This window comes from Siphateles boraxobius, unplaced genomic scaffold, assembly GCF_051911475.1.
Source record: "Siphateles boraxobius isolate OS27281-9 unplaced genomic scaffold, OSU_SipBor_1 77, whole genome shotgun sequence".
Classification (NCBI taxonomy): Eukaryota; Metazoa; Chordata; class Actinopteri; order Cypriniformes; family Leuciscidae; genus Siphateles; species Siphateles boraxobius.
In genome coordinates, this window is record NW_027509205.1 from 20768041 (window position 1) to 20790115 (window position 22075).

Consider the following 22075-nt stretch of genomic DNA (forward strand, 5'->3'; position numbering starts at 1 on the left):
ATTAATGATAAACTACTACAAAATTCATCTTCTGAAGTCAATTGCAGTCCGCAGATATCGATTCATAGCTGACGTCAAGGTTGTAAATTAGTACTCAGTACGGTCAATTAGAACGTCCCAATATGGCGAACGGCTTCCCCACAACAGCTATTAATGAGATTCTATGTATGTTTGTCTATGTGTGGCACTTCCTCCTCCTCCTCCTCCTCCTCCTCTAACCAACCCACATACATCACACCACACATCACACCACCGATATGCTTCCAATAATATTGATATTAACTTGAAAAAAGATTGCTAGTTGCTGATTCTGGAAATAATACTGTGGTAGCCAAAGGCCTCAATATGAGGATGAAAAGTGATTTAGAATATACTGAGACATTTATAAATGATTGATAAAATGGTTCGGATTAATCAAATCTTAAATGGTAATTTTAACAATAAAAAATATTTTATCAAGAGAATAGGCCAATAGTTTAGTCTTACATCTTTTGTGTTTGCTTTCCTCTTAAAACTTTTAACACATTAGTAAATTAACACTGTTGTCTTAAGGAAATATTATTATAATATTATATAAAAAATATTCAGGAAATATGAACTATATGTTATGAACTATATGTTCATATTCATTATATTTATATTTATTTATATTTCATTATATTATATTTCTATAATATAACTTTTATACTATATGTGCTTTAAATTGGTTGTGTCACAGCTTGATGTGTATGTTATATCATAACCAGGAGAAAAAAAACTAAATGTGACTATTTTTGAGAGTATAAGAATGTTCAAACACTGCCATCTTGTGATTGTGGACTGAATATCTTGCAAATAAAATGAACAGTGTGGCTGATTATTCTGCAACATACATTTAGTGTCACTAAAAGAGGGTCAAATCTCTATGGAAGCTTGTTTCCGCCACTGAATAAAAAAAATAATAATAATAATAATTGCGACTTTTTATCTCACAATTCTGACTTTTTTTCTCACGATTCTGAGTTCATATCTCGCAATTGTGAGTCAGAATTGTGAGATAAAAAGTCGCAACTGTGAGATATAAAGTCAGAATTGTGAGATATTAAGTCAGAATTGCGAGATATTAAGTCAGAATTGCGTGAAATAAAGTCGCAAAAATTGCGTGTTATAAAGTCAGAATTGCGTGATATAAAGTCGCAATTGCGTGTTATAAAGTCAGAATTGCGTGATATAAAGTCGCAATTGTGAGTAATAAAGTCAGAATTGCGAGATATAAAGTCAGAATTCTGAGAAATAAAGTCGCAATTCTGAGATAAACTCGTAATTCTGACTTTGCTCGCATTTATATGGCTATTGCCATCACCAGAGTGTCAAAGACGTGTCAATAGACGGTTGGAACTTGGATTGCATTCTATAGCATAGAATGGAAAAGATTATAGAGGATTATTTTCGGCTCGGTTTCACAAATAGAGAAATCTTGATTTTATTGGAGGAATCACACAACATTAAGCTTAGTCTCCGGACTCTTGAGAGAACGTTACGCAGGAATCAGTTGTGGCGGAGACGCAATAAAACTGACGAAGCTGAAGTGGCGTATTTTATACACCAGCAGCTTCAGACATCGGGACGGCAACATGGCTATCGGTGGATGCACCAAAAATGTTGGATGTCCGGAATTATTACAGACAGAGAAACTGTCCGTCAGTTGATGAGACTGTTAGATGGACAAGGAGTTGATCTACGTGCTCATGGCCGTCTACGCCGACGCGTATATAACAGTCGCGGGCCAAATTATGTTTGGCATATTGACGGGTATGATAAATTAAAACCTTACGGAATATGTAGCCTATAAACGGATGCATTGAAGGGTTTTCCAGAAAAATGATCTGGCTTGAGGCATACAAAACGAACAATGACCCACGAGTAATTGCAGGTTATTTTGTACTTGCTGTTGCTGAGAATAACGGATTTCCACAAAGAATTCGCATTGACCATGGAACTGAAAATACTCATATAGCAGAGATGCAAAAATTCTTCAGAGACACTGCAAGTGCTGATTGTGTCACTCTTGGTCCAAGCACTGGGAACCAGAGAATCGAACGATGGTGGTCCACTTTGAGAAGCCAGTGCATACAGTTTTGGATGGATCATTTTGAACAACTAAAAGAAGATGGACACTTTGTTGACAGTTTCATTGATAAATCTCTCATCCAGTTTTGCTTTCAACATTTTATACAGGTAACAAATTTTGTTTACTATCAGAGTGGTTATAGAGAGTATTGAATTTGGATAATAACTTTATATTATTTATTGATGTATAATGTGCAATTTTGTTAATTCATTTGACAATACAATGTTTTACATATATAGCCTATTATATATTTCCTTTCTTTTATGAAGGAAGAGCTAGATGAAACGGTCAGTGCCTGGAATTGCCACAGGATATGGCCAACTCACAACCCTCGTGCTCCCAGTGGTCGACCTTCAATAATGTTTGCTGCTCCCAGCTTATATGGAGTGCAGAATTTCTTGCATCCAATTGAACAAACAAAAATGAATATTTGCCAAGAGGAGTGTTTATTTAAAGACTACCCTTGTGATGAGGATGTCTTTCAACTGTGTGTAGTACTCATGACTGAGCATAACCTTGTCATGTCAGATGATGTTTATGAAATTACAGACCTTTACCTCCAGCTTCGTGAATTGATCCTTCAAGTACTGGACATTGAGGACTAGATTCACCATACTAAATTAATAAACATCACTATAAGCTGTAAAGGTATTGTTTCAATTGTTTTAGTATTTCAGATGACCAAAATATTTTAATTGGTATACAACTTGTGAAATTTGAAATTGACATCTGTGTCTGTAGGTGTTGAATTGCAGCCTTTCACCAAGTTACTCTTCCTACCCCAGCAACCTTGGACCACTGGAGGGAACATCGCAGCGGCACGTGCCCATCTGTTTGAAGTTTACTCTGAGGTAAGAAGAACAGCAAAGTTCTGCAAGGAACAGTATTTGCCTCAAAGTGGCTGGCTGTGCTAATTAAAAGCAAGTCTTCATCATTATTGTCTTTGCCTTGTAGGGTAGACTGAGTACAGTTGAGACACTTTTTGCGTTTTGATTTTTCACATAAAAATAGATACTGAAAAGAAGTGAATTTCCACATGACTTGCCACATGACATTTCATTAGCTTGTAGGCTAAGATATTATCAATCAATAATACCCATAAGTAGTTTATATTTACCACAATTATCTCATAAAAATAAGGTGCTTTTTGTCTCAACTTTTGTCTCAACTGTACACATATGTGGTATAGCTGAGACACCCATTTTTAATGATGTAAAGGTAACTAAACGTTCATTGCAAATATAATAAATAAAGACAAATAAAGAAAATAACAATTGGGCAAAATGTTTATTTATTCATCCATTTAAATTCATTCATTTTATTTAAATTAGCACTGGTTAAAATTTATAAAACAGGAACAATATATTTTATATATTCATTAATAATACACAGTTTAAATATCACATTTTATTTTAATTTGTGTCCTATGCTGGCTAATTATGACGTTTAACCTGTTATCATAACACTGAACAACTTAAAAGTGTGTTTCCTAATAGAACTCTATCGGGGGTACAGATACACGTGTGTCTCAACTTACCCCGCTGGCCACCTCGCACATTTCTCTAGATATTGCAATGACCTTGCATGACACAATACCATGAAATATGCCAGTTTTTAGGGCACAGAATAACATTTGTGATGATACCAGTCTCGTTTAACAATCACATAAGGATAATAAGCTCTTCATTGTGGAGTGTGCATGGTGAAGTGAAAGTCTTATCTTAGAAAAAAAACTTTTGCTGATATCTCCGGATCGGAGATGTGTCCGTTGTTCAAATTTCCCACGATCAAAGAGGACACTAATATACATGTGCACAGCAAAAATCACAACTTGTGCTTGCTGCGCACGCAAGTTATTTAAAAGGATAGTTCACCCAAAAATGAAAATTCTGTCAATAATTACTCTCCCTCATGTTGTTCAACCCCGTAAGACCTTAAGAATTAAGATATTTTTGATTAAATCTGAGAGCTGGATCACTCCTCCATAGGCTTCTAAGGGATTGACACTTGTTTCCCAAAAAGTTATTAAAGACATTATTAAAATAGTCCAAGTGACTACAGTGGCTCAATCTTAAGTTTATCAAGCGACGAGAATACTTTTTGTGCGCAAAAAAAAACAAAAATAAATAGCTACGTCACACGTAGGCTCACTATTGGCCGACGCTGGTCATGTGTGTGATGCGTGTGACGTATAACAAGAGAAGCTTAATCTATTACACTAGTAAACTGACTAGAGGCCCACAGAGAAGGAAATGAATAGTTGAAATAAAGTCGTTATTTTAGTTTGTTTTTGCGCACAAAAAGTATTCTCGTCGCTTGGTAAACCTAAGATTGAGCCACTGTAGTCACTTGGACTATTTTAACGATGTCTCTGGGAACAAGTTTCAATCCCTTAGAAGCCTATGGAGGAGTGATCCAGCTCTCAGATTTCATCAAAAATATCTTAATTCGTGTTCTGAAGATGAACGAAGGTCTTACGAGGTTGAACAACATGAGGGAGAGTAAATACTGACAGAATTTTCATTTTTCGGTGAACTATCCCTTTAAGGTGTCTCAACTGTACTCATGTCTCAACTGTACACAGTCTACCTATTTTCTATAGGAAATCCCAATTTTTAAATCTACCATCTGCCCATAAACTTATTTTGTAACACTGATTTGTTACATTTAAAGTTGTCCATTAAATATTTAATGTAACTGTTGCCCCCCCCCCCCCCCCCCCCATTTTATTACAGGTCACAACCATTCATGAGGCAACAGAGAGTATTGACAGCTTGAGTTGTGCTGCCAGCATGCTGTCAAATTGAGATCTTGTTATCTGCTTATTTCCTGAGTTATAACATGACAAAAGCACAACTATCAGAATAAGAGGCATCTAGATGTAATTAAAACAGTTTTAAACAATTGTAAAAAGTTTGCCTTATATTTAGATTTTTTACGTTTTTCCAGCTACAGAAATGTTCATTCTTTGTATGATTTTGCACGTGTTTGCGATACATTATACTGTCAATTCTTCAAGGCCTAACTTGAATACAAATGAAGCACAGCAAGCCTTTTTAGATGTACAAGACAATGTTTTGAACCTCAAAACTAATGTATTTATGGCTTGAAACTGTTCAAAATTGATGGATTTCTCTTCTGTTTAACCTTGACTTTGAAGACTCTAAAAGGGCAGGTGATTGAAAATATGAACATAAATGGGTTTATAGGTAAATTGATGTTATTTGTCCCTGAAATAAATTTTAATTGGAACTGTATTTCTTATGGTATTTAGATTATTAACTATGTAACCTTGGTACGTTGCTCCAAACAAAACCTTAAACTTTGTCCTCAGAATGGCAGCGCTGTGTGTTCTCCATTTAATACTCATGATGGACCTAAATGGTAATAATAATTTTACATGGTACATTGGCTGTCAGGTTTTGTGTGCCTCTATAGAGAGCTACAACTGAAATAGATTTTAAAAGTTCAGAATTGGAATATTCTTTAAAAAAGACAGACTTTCAAACTTTGATGTGCATTATTTATTGGCTTGTGGAACTCACTCCATATTTAATGCACAAAAAAAAAATTGGCACCATGCAGGTTGTGTTGGTATTTTATGCATAGTGGTTAACCAAACATGATAACATGTGGTACAATTAAGAATAATACAAACCACAGTAAAACGATTTCAATAAAACAATTTCATAAAACGTCCCGGGTTACGTATGTAACCCTAGTTCCCCGAAGGGACGGACGCTGCGTGAAATCGCAGTGGGAACGCTCTCAGCGTGACGCGTCTGAAGCATGAATGAAATCAGTCAGTGGAGAGAATGAGCGTACGGCGAGTGACGTCATCGACCAGGAAGCTATAAATATCCCCTGAGTACACAACACGCCAGCTTAAAAGTTACTGAAGCAGCGACCCAAGGGGATGCCGAGAGTATGGCAGGACACGCAGCGTCCGTCCCTTCGGGGAACTAGGGTTACATACGTAACCCGGGACGTTCCCCTTCAGGGACTACCGCTGCGTGAAATCGCAGTGGGAACGCAATACCCACATCCCCATACGACCAAATCCCCGTCGTGTGTCATTAGGAGACACAAACCGACGAGAGAACCTGAGCCCCGGGAGTGGAGCTAAGATCGAGGGAATAAAGTCTAACGAAAGTGTGCGGTGAGGACCAGCCTGCCGCATCACAAACGTCCTGAAGAGAAGCTCCTGAAAGAAGAGCTGTAGAAGCAGCCATACTCCGGGTGGAATGAGCCCTTACAGCCAAAGTGAAGGCTGATGGGCCGAACCATAAGCAAGTGGGATGGCCTCGACCACCCACTTGCTCATCCTTTTTCTAGATGCAGGACACCCTTTCTTAGGTGACCCAAACAGACGAACATTTGTTCCGATCTCCTCCACAGGGCAGCTCTGTGGACGTAAGCATCAAAACCCAAACTGGGCACAGCAAATTAATTTTCTCCTGGTCTTACGTCAGAAAAGGCGGAGGACAGAAAACCTGCAGAACTATAGGTCTAACTGAAACAGTTGGAACCTTAGGAACATAACCTGGTCTCGGAAAGAGAAAGGCCTTAACCAACCAGGAGCAAATTCCAGGCACGAGGGAGCCACCGAAAGTGCTTGAATATCTCCAATTCTTTTTAGAGATGAGATAGCGAGAAGAAGGATAGTCTTTAGAGTAAGAAACTTTTCCGAAACTTCCTCGATGGGCTCGAAAGGAGCAAGGGAGAGACCTTCTAAGATGACGGCCAGATCCCAAGCTGGTACCCTTGTGCGAACTGCAGGCCTCAGCCTCAAGGTGACACGAAGGAAGCGAGACATAAGCGGGTGTTTCCCGAGGGAACCAACACTTGAAGGGGTGTGGTAAGCAGCTAAGGCCGCCACATACACCTTCAGTGTGGAGTGGGATAACCCTGTGGAGAGACGGTCCTGCAGGAAATCCAGGACTGTACCAACCGGGCAGTTAACTGGGTCCTGCTGGCGCTCTCCACACCAAGAGGTGAAAAGTTTCCACCTCGCGGCATATAACTTCCTCGTGGAGGGAGCTCTGGATCGGAGGATGGTCTCAACGACCTCAGCCGAGAGACCAGAATCTATGAGCTGGGCCCCCTCAGAGGCCAAGCCCACAGCCTCCATAGCTCTAGACGGGGGTGAAGGATCGACCCACTCGCCTGAGAGAGCAGATCTCTCCTGATCGGTATCTCTAGGGGAGAGCCGTTGAGGAGAGACACTAGGTCCGCAAACCATACCCGGGCCGACCAGAACGGGGCTATTAGCAGGAGACTGAGCCCGTCCCGGCGAACCCTCTCCAGAACTCCTGGGAGCAGAGCGATCGGGGGAAAAGCGTACAAGCGTGACCTCGGCCACGGATGTACCATCGCATCCAACCCCAGCGGGGCTGGATGGCTGAGAGAGAACCACAGCGGGCAGTGTGATGTTTCTCGAGAAGCAAATAGGTCTACCTCGGCAAGACCGAAATGTTTCCATAGGAGTTCCACCACCTCGGGGTGAAGACTCCATTCCCCGGGCCTCGGCCCCTGTCTTAACAGGATGTCTGCCCCCTGATTTAAATACCCCGGGAGATAAAAGCTCTCAGAGAAAGAATTTTCCCCTGGGACCATAGAAGGATCTGACGTGCCAGTTTGTAAAGCGGGCAAGAACGCAAACCCCCCTGATGGTTGATATAAGAAACCACCGATGTGTTGTCTGTCTGGACAAGAACATGGTGGCCCCTTAGGTCTGGGAGGAAGTGTTTCAGAGCCTGAAACACCGCCAACATCTCTAGGCAGTTTAAGTGCCACAGACGATGATGGTCCTCCCACAGACCCTGAGCCCACCCGTGAGAGAGGCATCTGTCATTAGCATAACGCGACGACAAGGAGCTCCTAACACAGGGCCTTGGGACAGAAACCAAGGATCTTTCCACATGATCAGGGCGTGATGACACCGTCGCAATCTCACGATCATGCGAAGCGGATTTCCCCTCGGGGAGAATCCCTTGGTCCAGAGCCACCACTGTAACAGTCTCATGTGCAAGAGGCCAAGAGGTATCACGTTGGACGCAGCTGCCATGAGACCTAGCAGTCTCTGGAACTGTTTTACAGTGGATGACTGGCCTAGCTTGACCTGATCTACTGCAGCGAGAATCAAAGCAATACGAGCAGGTGACAATCGTGCCTGCATCGTCGTTGAATCCCAAACTACACCTAGAAAAGTGGTTCTCTGTAATGGATAAAGAACACTCTTTTTGGCGTTGAGCCTCAGCCCCAGTCACTTGATATGAGCAAGAACGACATCTCGGTGCCGAACCGCCTGTTGTTCCGATTGAGCTAGAATCAAGCAATCGTCTATATAGTACAGAAAGCGGATGCCCTGTAACCTCAGCGGGGCTATAGCAGCATCCGTACACTTCGTGAATGTTCGGGGTGACAGTGCTAGGCCGAACGGAAGAACCCGATATTGGTACGCTTCGCCCCCGAAAGCGAACCTCAGGAACTTCCTGTGTTGAGGGAGGATAGATACATGGAAGTAAACGTCCTTTAGATCTATCATGACAAACCAGTCCTCGGATCTGATTTGAACATCCCCAGTGACAGACACAGCGCCCTGTAACGTACTGGCAGGGAACAGCTGGTCTGGGCACTCCACAACCCTCCTCGGAGGGGGCGAGCGTCCCTCGGGAAATCGCTCGCTGAGTCTCTCTACGCCCTGTGAAGGCAGGGTTAGTAGAGCAGACCACTGAGGGCATCGGAAAAGACAGGGCACCGTGTTCTTGTGCAGTGAACTCAGGTCTTTCACGATAGGGACCACCCTCAGAACCCTGACGTTCAGCACGTCAGGATTTTTTTTTTTTTTTCGATGAAGTAGTATCCTAACTCCCTGCTGGGTGGGGGACCCATTCCGCCAGGAACTCTACTAAGGGAACCAGCCTCTCGAGGCTGGCCTCCGGATGAACATCCCGAGTGACACACACAGCGCCCTGTAACATACTGGCAGGAAACAGCTGGTCTGAGCACTCCACAACCCTCCTTGGAGGGGGCGAGCGTCCCTCGGGAAATCGCTCGCCGAGTCTCTCTACGCCCTGTATAGGCAGGGTTAGTAGAACAGACCCCTGAGGGCATCGAGAAAGACAGGGCACCGTGTTTTTGTGCGGTGAACTCAAGTTTTTCCCGATGGGGACCACCCTCAGAGTCCTGACGTTCAGCCCGTCAGGACTTTTTCGACGCGGCCTTTCTGGCGACAATGACTGTCCTCAGATCAGTCCTGCCCCGAGAAGGCCGCGCCGGAGAGCACCCCGCCTCGTCCCTCCAGTTTCTCTGCAGGGGGGCACGAGACGTGACACTCCCCTTCTGCTGTGCTCTTTTTGAAGACGAACTCGACGAAAGACTTTGCTCTGGTTGAACATTCTGCGTGACAGACACAGTGCCCTGTAACGGCGCACCGGCAGGGAACGACTGGTCTGAACACACTAGAACCCTCCTTAGAGGCGGCGAGCGTCCCTCGGGAAAGCACTCGCCAGACCCTTCTACGCCCTGTTTCGGCAGGGTTAGTAGGACGGGCCTCTGAGGGCGCTGGGAGAGACAGGGCACCCTTAAGGGAGGTGAACGCAAGTCTCTCTCGGCGGGGACCCCCCTCAGATTTCCTTTGAGCAGGTCGGCCTGAAAAGCCTGCATAAAAGTCATCGTATGCAAACATGCAGCCGCCTGCCGAGCCACCGAGTAAGCCTTCCCCACCAGCACAGAGGTATATATATTTATTTATTTATTTTTTTTTTGGTGGAAGAGCCGGTGCTTTAAGTGAAGACGATGAAGCAGGAGAGAGATAGCTCGCAAGCGTCTCCTCCGCCTACAGTATCGTCACATAACCAGCAGATTTAGCACCAACAATGTTACCATAAGCATTGGACTGATTTGTGTAAATTCTGCTTGAAACCGGTCTAACCCAGGTCTTTGAAAGCTCAGCATGAAGATCTGGGAAGAACGGTAAGCACCGGCTAGAAGGTTGAGGTCGTGCAGACAGAAATCTATCATCTAGATTGCTTTTAATTCTAGAAACCTGTCTATCAGCTGGCCACTCGATACTGTTATTTTTTTTTATTTTTTTTTTTTAGCTTTTCAACAGTCCGAGATAATACATCCATCAAACCTTCTTCATTTGCAGTATAATGTGATAAACTAGTTTTCTCTGATAATAAACTTTCGACATCCAGCTCCTCAGAACTGGAAAATCTCAATTCAACATCATCATGTGCCTCCACCCGGGCAGAAGTAACCGCCGCAGCGCGTGCTTCCAGAGCCGGGTGAGAGGCACTAGATCTCGTCGGAGATAGCTGAGATAGGGCGGAGCCCGTCTCAACGTCGCCAGCGAGATCCATCTGCGAGCCCCAAGACAAGCGCCGCCGCTCTGCCTCAACAGAAGCGGGACCCGAGCCTCGGGGAGCTCGCAGCAAATCACTCTCCTCGAAGAGCGATCGCCGCGAGCGCAGAGTTCTCAAGGGAAAACGCTCGCAATGCTGACAATCGACTCCCTCGAGAGCCGACTGGGCATTGCTGCACTCCCAAACAAGCCACACTTAGCTCGTGTGAATCCCCACCCGTGATGTGCCGAGTACAGGGGGGAACACACTTCTTATACTGCTCGCTCATATTGGTTTTTTTATATAAAATATATATAGTGAAAACTCCTGACAAAACAGACAAACACAATCGACAGATTCAGACACACACAGAGCTGCTGAAGTAACTAAAAGCTGGCGTGTTGTGTACTCAGGGGATATTTATAGCTTCCTGGTCGATGACGTCACTCGCCGTACGCTCATTCTCTCCATTGACTGATTTCATTCATGCTTCAGACGCGTCACGCTGAGGGCATTCCCACTGCGATTTCACGCAGCGGTAGTCCCTGAAGGGGAACTGTTCAAATGTTTAACCTATAGCATGTACTAAAGGTTCACAATAATGTGACACCCATTTGTATACAAGCACAAAGTTAAATTAAGAACATATTATACTTTTCAAAGCTATCTACAGTATCTGACTGAAGAGGAAACATGTACAATTGTATGTAAACAGTAGGTTGCACCTAAACAATGTGATATCTTTCACTATTGAAAATCATTAACAAAATATAAAATAAATGATCTAAAAACGTAATAAAAAAAGGTTGTTTGAATTTCAACATAACCAGCAACAACTACTGTAAGTAAACAAATTAAAGTGAATGTTTTACTTTATGTATAAATAAATGTACAGTACATGTGAAACTCGAAAAATTAGAATATCGTGCAAAAGTTTTTATTTCAGTAATTCAATTTAAAAGGTGAAACTAATATATTATACAGACTCATTACATGCAAAGTGAGATATTTCAAGCCTTTTTTTGTTATCATTTTGATGATTATGACTTACAGCTTATGAAAACCCCAAATTCAAAATTAGAATATTGTGAAAAGGTTTTCATAAGCTGTAAGTCAAGTCTTCCTGCAAGTTGGCTCAGTTTCTTGCCTCCTACAAAATCCCAAAACTGCCAGTCTGTCTCCATATGAAGGAAAATAGCTTCTCATCTGGTCATCAGTCATTAGCAGTAGGACGCTGACATCAATCTGTAAATAAACACATGTTTCAGTATTGTGCAATACATAAACCAAAAGTTGCTTATTTTCATACAATTCATACAAGCATCTAGGTCTGGGTTAATCCTACTTATCATATACCTGCATTCAAGGAATTGTTCGCACAAAGGGAACATTTTATAATTTACAAAAAAAAAAAATGTCTGAGCTGTTGTTTTCCAAAAAATAAAAATCAGTTATAAAAGGCAGAGGTTATCTTCGTAATTTGTGCCACACACAATTGAGCATTCAAGCCTTTCTGAGCAGAACATGCTATAGGCTTGTTAGTATCAGTAGAAAAAAAATCATAGCTTTGTTTTAGAATTTTTACATTAAATATCAGTGCTTTTACATTAGATTAACTTCCCCACAGTAGTATCCACATTATTTTTTAATGTAAGAACGGCTCTGCCTTTAGTAACTTTAATGTGTTGTGTTGTCCACTTCCAGTTGTTTTAGCTGAACAAAAACATTAAGTTATGCTGCTTGATATAGCAAACTGGTATTTACAATCATATTATTTAATTTAATTATTATAATCATGAACAAACAGGTTTCTAGTACAAGTAGTTTTACCATTTACTGAGCTTTGTTATTCTTCTAGTTATTCCCTGTAGCGGCTAATGAATTTGAAGTCTCACACATTCATAGAAAATAGCGTACTTCCATGTTGCAAAATAAGGTGTATAGTTCTCTCTCATCTTATTCAATAATCTTAACTTGACATTTCTCTGCTTGCATGCTTCCTGGCTGCACTTGTGCTGAAATGGTCAATACACTTACTGTAATTGTGAAAAATATAAAGAGCATTTTAAGATCCTTCAATTCTTACATTTTTGTGTTCTATTGACAAAATAACAGTACAGGTTTGAAACAGCGGAAGTAACCCTATTAAGCCGAAATCTAGGTTTTCCATGTTATCTTACAGATGTCTGAACAGTCATCCATTAAAACAGTAAGTATTAAGGGGGTCATTAAATGGGTCATTTTCGTTCAAAAGCTAATAAAGTAGTACAAAAAAAAGCTAATAAAGAGCTGCTTCATCGCAAACAAATGATAGACATTTGAAAGTTTTATTTCCTACAAGGTATAATAGTATATTGAACGATTAGATCAGAGGTCTTCAATCCTGCTCCTGGAGGGCCACTGTCCTGCAGAGTTTAGTTCCAACCTGCTTCAGCACACCTGCCTTTGTATATTCAAGCGATCCTGAAGAGCTTGATGAGCTGATTCAGGTGTGTTTGATTAGGGTTGGAACTAAACTCTGCAGGACAGCGGCCCTCCAGGAGCAGGATTGAAGACCTCTGAATTAGATTAATGGTGATTAATTCACACATCTGGCATCACTTTTGTTAATCTGAACAGCCGATAAATAAGAAAAAAAACACATGACTGATGAAATGTTATCAGGGAAAATTATTCTCAGGACAATATTTTACTGGGCCACAGCGGTATTTCACCTGGGCTTGCCCCAGTAACAAGTGTGCAGTGATGCCCCTAAAGGACGTTAACAACACACTTCCTTGATTTGCATGTTAAAGGGATAGTTCACCCAAAAATGAAAATTTTTGATAAACTTAAGATTGAGTCACTGCAGTCACTTGGAATATTTTAACGATGTCTTTAATAACTTTTCGTGGAACAAGTGTCAACCTCCTAGAAGCCTATGGAGGAGTGATCCAGCTCTCAGATTTCATCAGAAATACCTTCATTTGTGTTCTGAAGATGAACGAAAGTCTTACGGGGTTGGAACAACAGGGTGAGTAATTACTGACAGAATTTACATTTTGGGTGAACTATCCCTTTAAGGGGCATATAAAGGAAAATTGTGACATTTTCAAATCCTAGCACTTCAAAAGTGTGGAAAATACAAACTCATATTTTAAAGTGAGAAGTTAGCTTTGAAACTTGGTATGAAACTTGCAGAATGTTTTATTGAATAGTAACCTCTTAGGTATAAATAACATTTTGATTTTCCATTTCATGACCCCTTTAATATTAAATATTAATCTCTAATTTGAAACACTAATGTTTTGTCATTGACTGACAAAATAAATAAATAGCTTTTTTACATTCCAGATTAGGTTTATTTAAAGAATTATTTCACTTTCAAAAAAAAAAAATGCTGATAATTTACTCACTCCGATGTCATCCAAGATATCCATGCCTTTCTTTCTTCAGTCGAAAAGAAATTAAGGTTTTTGAGGAAAACATTCCAGGATTTTTCTACACAGAATGGACTTCAATGGCACCCATCTATCCCAATGTTCAAAGAATGTTCAAATGTCAGTCTCAATGCAGTTTCAAAGTCTCTACACGATCTCAGTCAAGAAATAAGGGTCTTATCTAGCAAAATGATCGGTCATTTTCTAAAAAAAATATAAATAATTATATATATATATATATATATATATATATATATATATATATATATATATATATATATATATATATATATATATATATACACACGCAGTGGATAGCATAAGTGAACACACCCATGCTAAAGTTGACTAAAAAGAGGAATAAAAAATCATCTTTTGTAAATTGATCTTAATGGTGTTATTTCAGTTAGCCTAAGAGCTGGTTTGATTTGCATTGAGAGATGATCTTATGGAAAGTACCCCATGCCAATCTCTAGGTATGGAGAAGGGTGTGTGATGATGTGGGGATATTTTAATTCCAAAGGCCAAGGGAACTTTATCAGGATGCATATTATCCTGGATCCATGAAATAACTGGCCTTTAAAAATAAAAATCTGCTGTCTATATGGGAATTTAACATAGGGGTGTACTGACTTATGCAACCTGTATTTTAAGGAAGAACATTTATTTATTTACGATACATTATTCATTCACAAAGAAAACTGGTGTCCATAAAGGTTGGATTTCTCCTAATTTTTTAAATTAAGGCATTAAGATAAATTTCCAAAAGATTATTATTTTTATTCCTCTTTTTAGTCAACTTTAGCATGGGTGTGTTCACTTATGCTATCCACTATAATATATATATGTATATATACACACCTTTCCAACGCGATGACGTAATACGTGGCGCATCTCAGAGATGGTACATGACGGGCATTTGTGGTTAAAAAGTGTATAATTGATTTTTTGTGTGTGATAATAGCCGACCGTTTCGCTGGATAAGACCCTTATTTCTGGACTGGGATTGTGTCGAGCATTTGAAGCTGCATTGAGACTGACATTTGAACCTTCTTTGAACATTGGAATATTTGGGTGCCATTGAAGTCCATTAAATGGAGAAAAAACCTGAAATGTTTTCCTCAAAAAACGTAATTTCTTTTCGACTGAAGAAAGAAAGACATGGATTATCTTGGATGACATTGGACTGAGTAAATTATCAGGAACATTTTTTTTTAAAGTGAACTAATCCTTTAAGGAATATATTCAATATATATACCATTTGAGCCCACATATGTTCCAGATAAGCCCACATGTTTGTTTTAATGTAATATTCTACACATTTTATAAAATAAACATTAAACAATCTCAGTAAGAAATAAACCTGTAAGTAGGCCTAAATGGTAGGTGGGTTTAAAATGGTCACTTCCTCTAAATAATGACTATTTTCATTTTTGGGTGAACTATTTCTTTAATTTATTCAGTGGGTTAATTTCTTGGTTCAATATTACCTTGTCATCCTCCAGCCTTTTTATGGTGGTTTCTGGAATGTTCCTCTCCCTCAGAAAAAAGATAAACTCGTCCATCCTGTAATGATAGTTTAATGGAAATTAATAACGAGAGCAAACTGTGGCTGGTAGGCCAATATTAAACCTAGACCAAGTATGTAAGCCATTTGACCAAATATCTGCATCTTTATGGTCAATGTGCTGTGCTTAAAGCAAGCTCCTCTCCTGAGGCAAAGCAGTTTTGGTTCAATGACAGTAACCTATTGGATATTATATTAAATCACTCTTTGTAAACGCAAAACCAACACTTAACATGCAAGATTAGGCTACGTAATAGACAACCTTAGCACGCGCACGTTACATAAAGTCACATTTTATACTTGCCCAACGTATTTTATTATCACATGATAATCGTATGGTGAAGGATTATCATTCCAAAGAGTAAATATGATCGTACCTTGTCACTGGAAAATGTCCAACAAAGCTCTGTTGTTGACGATGAAACGGAAGAGACTCTCGTGTGGTTGTCACATCTCGTGGCTTCATATGGTGCGAGAAGGTCAAAGTTAATATGAATTGAGCCAAAAAAGTCAGAATCATGAGTTTAAATCTCGCAATTGCGACTTTATATCTTGCAATTCCGACTTTATTTCTCAGAATTGCGACTTTTTTTCTCAGAATTGCGACTTTATATCTCGCAATTGCGACTTTTTTTCTCAGAATTGCGACTTTATATCTCGCAATTGCGACTTTTTTTCTCAGAATTGCGACTTTATATCTCGCAATTGCGACTTTTTTTCTCAGAATTGCGACTTTATATTTCGCAATTGCGACTTTATTTCTCAGAATTGCGACTTTATATCTCGCAATTACGACTTTATTTCTCAGAATTGTGACTATTTCTCACAATTGCGACTTTTTATCTCACAATTGCGACTTTTTATCTCACAATTCTGAATTTTTATCTCACAATTGCGAGATATGAAGTCAGAATTGTGAGAAAAAAAGTCAGAATTGTGAGATAAAAAGTCGCAATTATTATTATTAATTTTTTATTCAGTGGCGGAAACAAGCTTCCATAAATCTCTATTTCTATTTACATTTGTGTGAACTGTTTCACTCACATACAGCTTCCCAAATAGTGCTGCAATGTTATAGAGAACTATGTGCATTTAAAAATAAAATGAACCATTTAATAAATAGACACAAAAGAATAGTGTGTGTGTGTGTGTGTGTGTGTGTGTGTGTGTGTGTGTGTGTGTGTGTGTGTGTGTGTGTGTGTGTGTGTGTGTGTGTGTGTGTGTGTGTGTGTGTGTGTGTGTGTGTGTGTGTGTACTCAGCTACAACTTAATGTGTTAAAGACTAATAGTTTGTATGAATTTCTTTAGGTCCCCTTCCAGATCCTGATGTCTTGGCTTCTGGTACCAAACTAGAGGTAACAAACTATTTTTTCAAAATTGGTGATTTCCGCTTTTTTTGCAGAATCTGTTAGTTGAGATCATGAAGAAGCCTCTCCATGTTTGAGATAACAGTATTGGTATATTTAAAAGCGTACATTTTGAGGTTGAAATCGACTTGTTTTTCGGAGATTCTACCATGCAGTAGGGGCGTGTCATTTCCATAGACCAACGCTACTTTTGCGTCATCGAAGGGTAACGCCCCTTTTTGGGGGAAAACAAACGGATTCCTCTGAGAACAGAACTCGCTCTAGATCTGCAAAGTTTCTTGATAGCAAAAATGGCACAAACATACACACTCTCTTTGGCGGACTATTCAGACATCTGCCACTATCTTGTGGAATCACCAAGTAAGTAGCCTATTTTTTTGTCATTAACACACTCACAGTATGACAAACTAGACGATGAGGCCATGAGGGATGTTCCATTGTGGCGGTTTGTATTTTGGTGAAGAAATTACTTTTTTTTTTTTATCTGACGGATATTTTCTTCATCTTCCAAGAATTCAACACCGGTAAATACACTATTATCTCAGACCATGCCTCTGTTCGTTCAAGATAGCTTGTGAAATGATATATTAAAGATGTTAACCAAACCTAAAGTGATGGGAAAAGATGAGATGCCAGGAAAGATTAGGCTATAATAGTTTTTGCATTTACTTGCATAACTTTTGTGTTGATATAGGCTATATATTTCCTCCCAGGTCTTTATTTCACTCTCCAAAGGTTCTCTGGGGAAATTTTTCGTAGAAATTTTATGATGTGAGTATGACCGAATAAAACTTTCTCGGGCAATTCAAAAGTTTTGCAAGTGAACGCAGAATAGATATATAATTTGTTAGGATCATATAGACCAACGCTACATGTTTTGCCGTACACTGTTAACCTTTTTACAACTTTCAAAGTCCTAGCACTTTCTAGACACAAGTAGAAACCAGCCAAGTCCACTTTAGTCCTAGCCTGCCACTATTTCAACAGTAAAATCAGTTAACAGCCAAGGTAGCGTGCCTAGTGAGAGCTAATCGTGTAGCTGCTAGCAGCTTCTTCTTTCTAACCAGTATAGCTAGTCGACAACAAAACTATGTCAATAGTTTTAAATCAAGTTAAATATGATCCAAGTGACATGGCCTCATCGTCTAGTTTGTCATACTGTGAGTGTGTTAATGACAAAAAAAATAGGCTACTTACTTGGTGATTCTGAAAAATGGTCAGAATTAATGGCATCCCTGGTAAATATGATCAAAACTGGCTGTAAAAAATAAATCTGCATCGTTTATCCTTTTGATCTTTCATTCAAAAAATTGCCAAAAATCTAACCTTTCATTGAAGTAAAAGGATTGAAAGTGGAGGGGAAATCACATTATGAAATAAATGTTTTTCTCCAAAACATGTTGGCCACAATTATTGGAACCCTTTTATTAAATACTTTTTGCAATCTCATTTTTTTAAGATAACAGCTCTGAGTTTTCTCCTATAATGTCTGATGAGTTTGGAGAACACCTGACAGGAGATCAGAGACCATTCCTCCATACAGAATCTCTCCAGATCCTGTAGATTCCCAGATCCATGTTGGTGCTTCTCCTCTTCAGTTCACTCAACTCATCAGGTCAGGGAACTGGAACGGTCATGGCAGAAGCTTCATTTTGTGCTCTGTAACACATTTTTGTGTTGATTTTGATATTTGTTTTGGATCGTTGTCTAGATGGAAGATCCAAACATGGCCCATTATAAGATTTCTAGCAGAAGCCGTCAGGTTTTGATTTTTTATCTATTGATATTTGATAGAATCCACGATGCCATGTATCGGAACAAGAAGTGCAGCACCTCCAGCAGAAATATATGCCCACAACATTAAAGATCCAACAGTATATTAAATTGTACACATGGGGTACTTTTTATCCTTGTGTGCACCAAACCCATCTAGCGTGTTTGCTGCCAAAAAGCTCTTTTTTTAGTTTCATCTGACCACAGAACCCTGTGCCGTTTAAAGTTCCAGTCATTCTGACAACTGAATATGCTGGAGTTTGTTTTTGGACAAGCGAGGAGGATTTTTCTTGAAACCCTCCCAAACAACATGTGGTGATGTAGGGGGTGTTTGATTTTTTTTTAAATAGGCTTTCTGACCCCAAGACTCAAGTAATCTCTGCAATTCTCCATCTGTGATCCTTGAAGAGTCTCTGGCCACTCAATCTCTCCTCCTCGCCGTGCATTAAGGCAATATAGACACACGTCCTCTTCCTGGCAGATTCATAACATCTTTAGTTGATTGGAACTTCTTAGTTATTGCCCTGATGGTCAAAAGGGGGATTTTCAATTCTTTAGCTATTTTCTTACAGCCACTTTCTATTTTGTGGTGCTCAACAATCTTTTGATGCATATCAGAACTATATTCTTGGGTTTTACTCATTGTAATGGATGAATAAGGGAATTTGGCCTTTGTGTTTCCTCATATTTAAACTCCTGTGAAACAAGAAGTCATAGCTAGACAGTTTCATGTTCCTAGTCACCCTGGTGTGCTAAAAAAAGGTAAACATTAATGGGAATATACTTAGAGATATTTTACTCGTAAAAAATTCTAGGGGTACCAATAATTGTGGCCAACGTGTTTTGGAGAAAAACATTTATTTCATAATGTGATTTCCCCTCCACTTTCAATTCTTTTACTTCAATTAAAGGTTAGATTTTTGGCAATTATTTGAATGAAAAATCAAAAGGATAAACGATGCAGATTTATTTTTTACAGCCAGTTTTGATCATATTTACCAGGGGTGCCATTAATTCTGACCATGACTGTACTTCCTGACCCCACGGAAATGTGGCCTATTTTGTGTTTCCTGTGAAGGGCTGCAGAAACAGGTGAATTACCTGATTGATGAAGGCATGTCATCTACTAAGGGAATCAATGAAGTCATCAGCTACATGCATAATTTCTTCGGCAACTTTGGAGTTGGAGAAACAGAGGTGGATCTTCATTGTGACAACTGCAGTGGGCAGAACAAGAACAACTTCATGCTCTGGTACCTTGCCTGGCGGGTTGGACACAAGCTTCACAATAAAACTGAAATCCACTTCCTTATTGCTGGGCACACCAAGTTTTCCCCTGACTGTGGCTTTGGACTCATCAAGCAAGCCTACATGAAGACAAGAGTCAACACTTTGGCAGACATCGCTGAGGTACTTTAACTTTACTTTGCTTTAATGACTTCAGTGCTGTTTTCTGTTCTGCTTCAATGAAACATTTAACTGAAGATCTTTTTTTTCTTCCTCTCTTCTCTTTTTTGTCATCAGGTTGTGGAAAACAGCTCTCCTGTGAGTCACCTCAATATCCCACAACTTGTTGGAACGACAGAGGGCAAAGTTCTAGTCCAGACCTTTGACTGGCAGCAGCATCTGACTCGCCACTTCCGTAGACTCCCACAGATCAAGAGTTATCAGCACTTCAGATAATTTAAACTTTCACATTGTGTACATACAATATAACATAGCAACAACATACACATGACAGTTTTTATGAGAAAATACTTTGCCATGTTTAAAATGCCTTATGTGCTTTTTCTGTCACAGCTTTGACGCCAAGAGACCAGGTGTGGTGCTTGCAAAAAGTCACCGTGATGCACAACCTGTCGAATATCAGCTACTGCGTGACGGAGCAGCCCCCTATCGACGGTCTTCCTGTCCTGGCCCCACCGGGACTGAAAATTGACAGGCAGACCTATCTGTATGAAAAATTCAGGCCATTCTGTGCTGACGAGGCAAGAGATATCACATGCCCAGCGCCAAGGGTCACAGCACAGAAGAGTCCACAGAAGAGGATGCAAATGTAATATCATTGGACTGTGTCACAAAGACCTTTGTTTTATGCTGCTATTACCAAGTAAAAGTGGTCAGGAGGGCCAGCTCTGTCTTGGGGCCCACTGGACTTTGTGGAGGAGGTGAGTGAGGGGACGGGGAGGGTGTTGGCCAAGCTCACATCCATCATGGACAACACCTCTCACACACTGCACAGGACAGTCGAGAAGCAGCTCTGTTTACAACACCTGCAATGTCACTTTATCAACCAACCACCTGAATTTAGTTTTAGAGACTAATTTATCAATTCTCCTGGAAATACTGGTGATGTCAACTTTAATTGCTTGTGACACCAGTTGTGAATGGGGGAAGGGGAGTATTGCCGTGTTGTAAAGCGCTTTGTGTTACATTATTGTATGAAAGGCACTCTAAGCAATGTTTGATTGATTATGGAAAATAAAAATAATATATCAATCAATCAGTTTATTGCTTATTTATCATTAGCAAAAGTTTGTGTTTCATGTTGCACGAGTACACCGAAGAAAATTCCTAGTCTGTGAATCTATTCTCTAGAGTTTATCTTATTTTTTTTTTCAGTGTACATAAGAGTTGCCTATACAGTTTTATCGGTAGATGCTAAGAGACATTTATTTATATATTACCTGTTTGCAAACTTTTTTTTTTTCTTTGATGGCACATTTTCCTGACCTTTTTGCTCCCCCTGTGCTTTACAGGGGGTATGGCTTATCTAAATGAGATGTAAATGAGCCCTATTGTCACTCCCAGCAGAGAGAGGTGAGAACTGCACAATCTTTAGAGGCCGTTTTCTCATCTTTGAGCTTTTTTGAGTGCCTACCTTCAAATGGCCACAACTTCTCCAAATATTATCAGATTTCCATGTGTTACACATCGTTGGAAAGCTTGGAGACTACACTTTCAGAATCTATGAATAACTCAAAATGCCCCAGAACCTACTTGTGGCTCTACTTTCCGTGATCGGTCATCGGATTTATGCAGAAATTATTGATTTTATTTCCCAATTTCTATAAAAAAGCTCTCTATTGCAGTCACACCTCTCTCTATCTGTGTGTGTATTTGTGTCTGTGTCTGTGTCTGTGTGGGCGCACATGTGTGTGTGATCATGTTCATTCCACATTGTATTAGTGATCTAGTACCAGGCCTTCATTTATATGTGAGAATTTTCAGATTTATGCTGTAATTATTGATTTTATTTGCCAATTTAAATAAAAATGCTTTCTATTGGAGTCATACGTTTATGTGTGTTTGTGTGCGTGTACACGTGTGTGTGCAAGTGATCAAGTTCATTCCACATTGCATTTGTGCTCTAGTACCAGGACTTAATTGCGGTATGGACATTTTCAGATTTATTCTGGATTTATTGATTTTTTTTGACAAATGAAAAAACAAACAATTTTTTTTCGATTTTCCCATTCATTTCAATG

At 39.8% G+C, this 22075-nt stretch overlaps 2 protein-coding genes across 1 annotated transcript; one reads left to right on the forward strand and one right to left on the reverse strand.

The window, feature by feature from the left end:
• LOC143725548 (uncharacterized) overlaps nucleotides 1-22075 on the reverse strand; it is a 66666-nt gene that overhangs the window by 2363 nt on the left and 42228 nt on the right.
• LOC143726035 (uncharacterized) lies at nucleotides 123-20288 on the forward strand. Its single transcript, XM_077219021.1, has 5 exons — nucleotides 123-165; nucleotides 2852-2961; nucleotides 3065-3074; nucleotides 19666-19997; nucleotides 20112-20288. The coding sequence occupies exons 1-5, from the start codon at nucleotides 123-125 to the stop codon at nucleotides 20268-20270; spliced, it is 654 nt and encodes a 217-aa protein (XP_077075136.1). The 3' UTR covers nucleotides 20271-20288.

Excerpts from the sequence above, each read along its gene's own strand:
- LOC143726035 (XM_077219021.1), top strand. The coding sequence starts at position 123 with ATGGCGAACGGCTTCCCCACAACAGCTATTAATGAGATTCTAT. Across the intron at positions 166-2,851 it reads AGCTATTAATGAGATTCTAT|GTGTTGAATTGCAGCCTTTC; the intron begins GTATGTTTGTCT and ends CTGTGTCTGTAG. Across the intron at positions 19,998-20,111 it reads CTTTGGCAGACATCGCTGAG|GTTGTGGAAAACAGCTCTCC; the intron begins GTACTTTAACTT and ends TTTTGTCATCAG.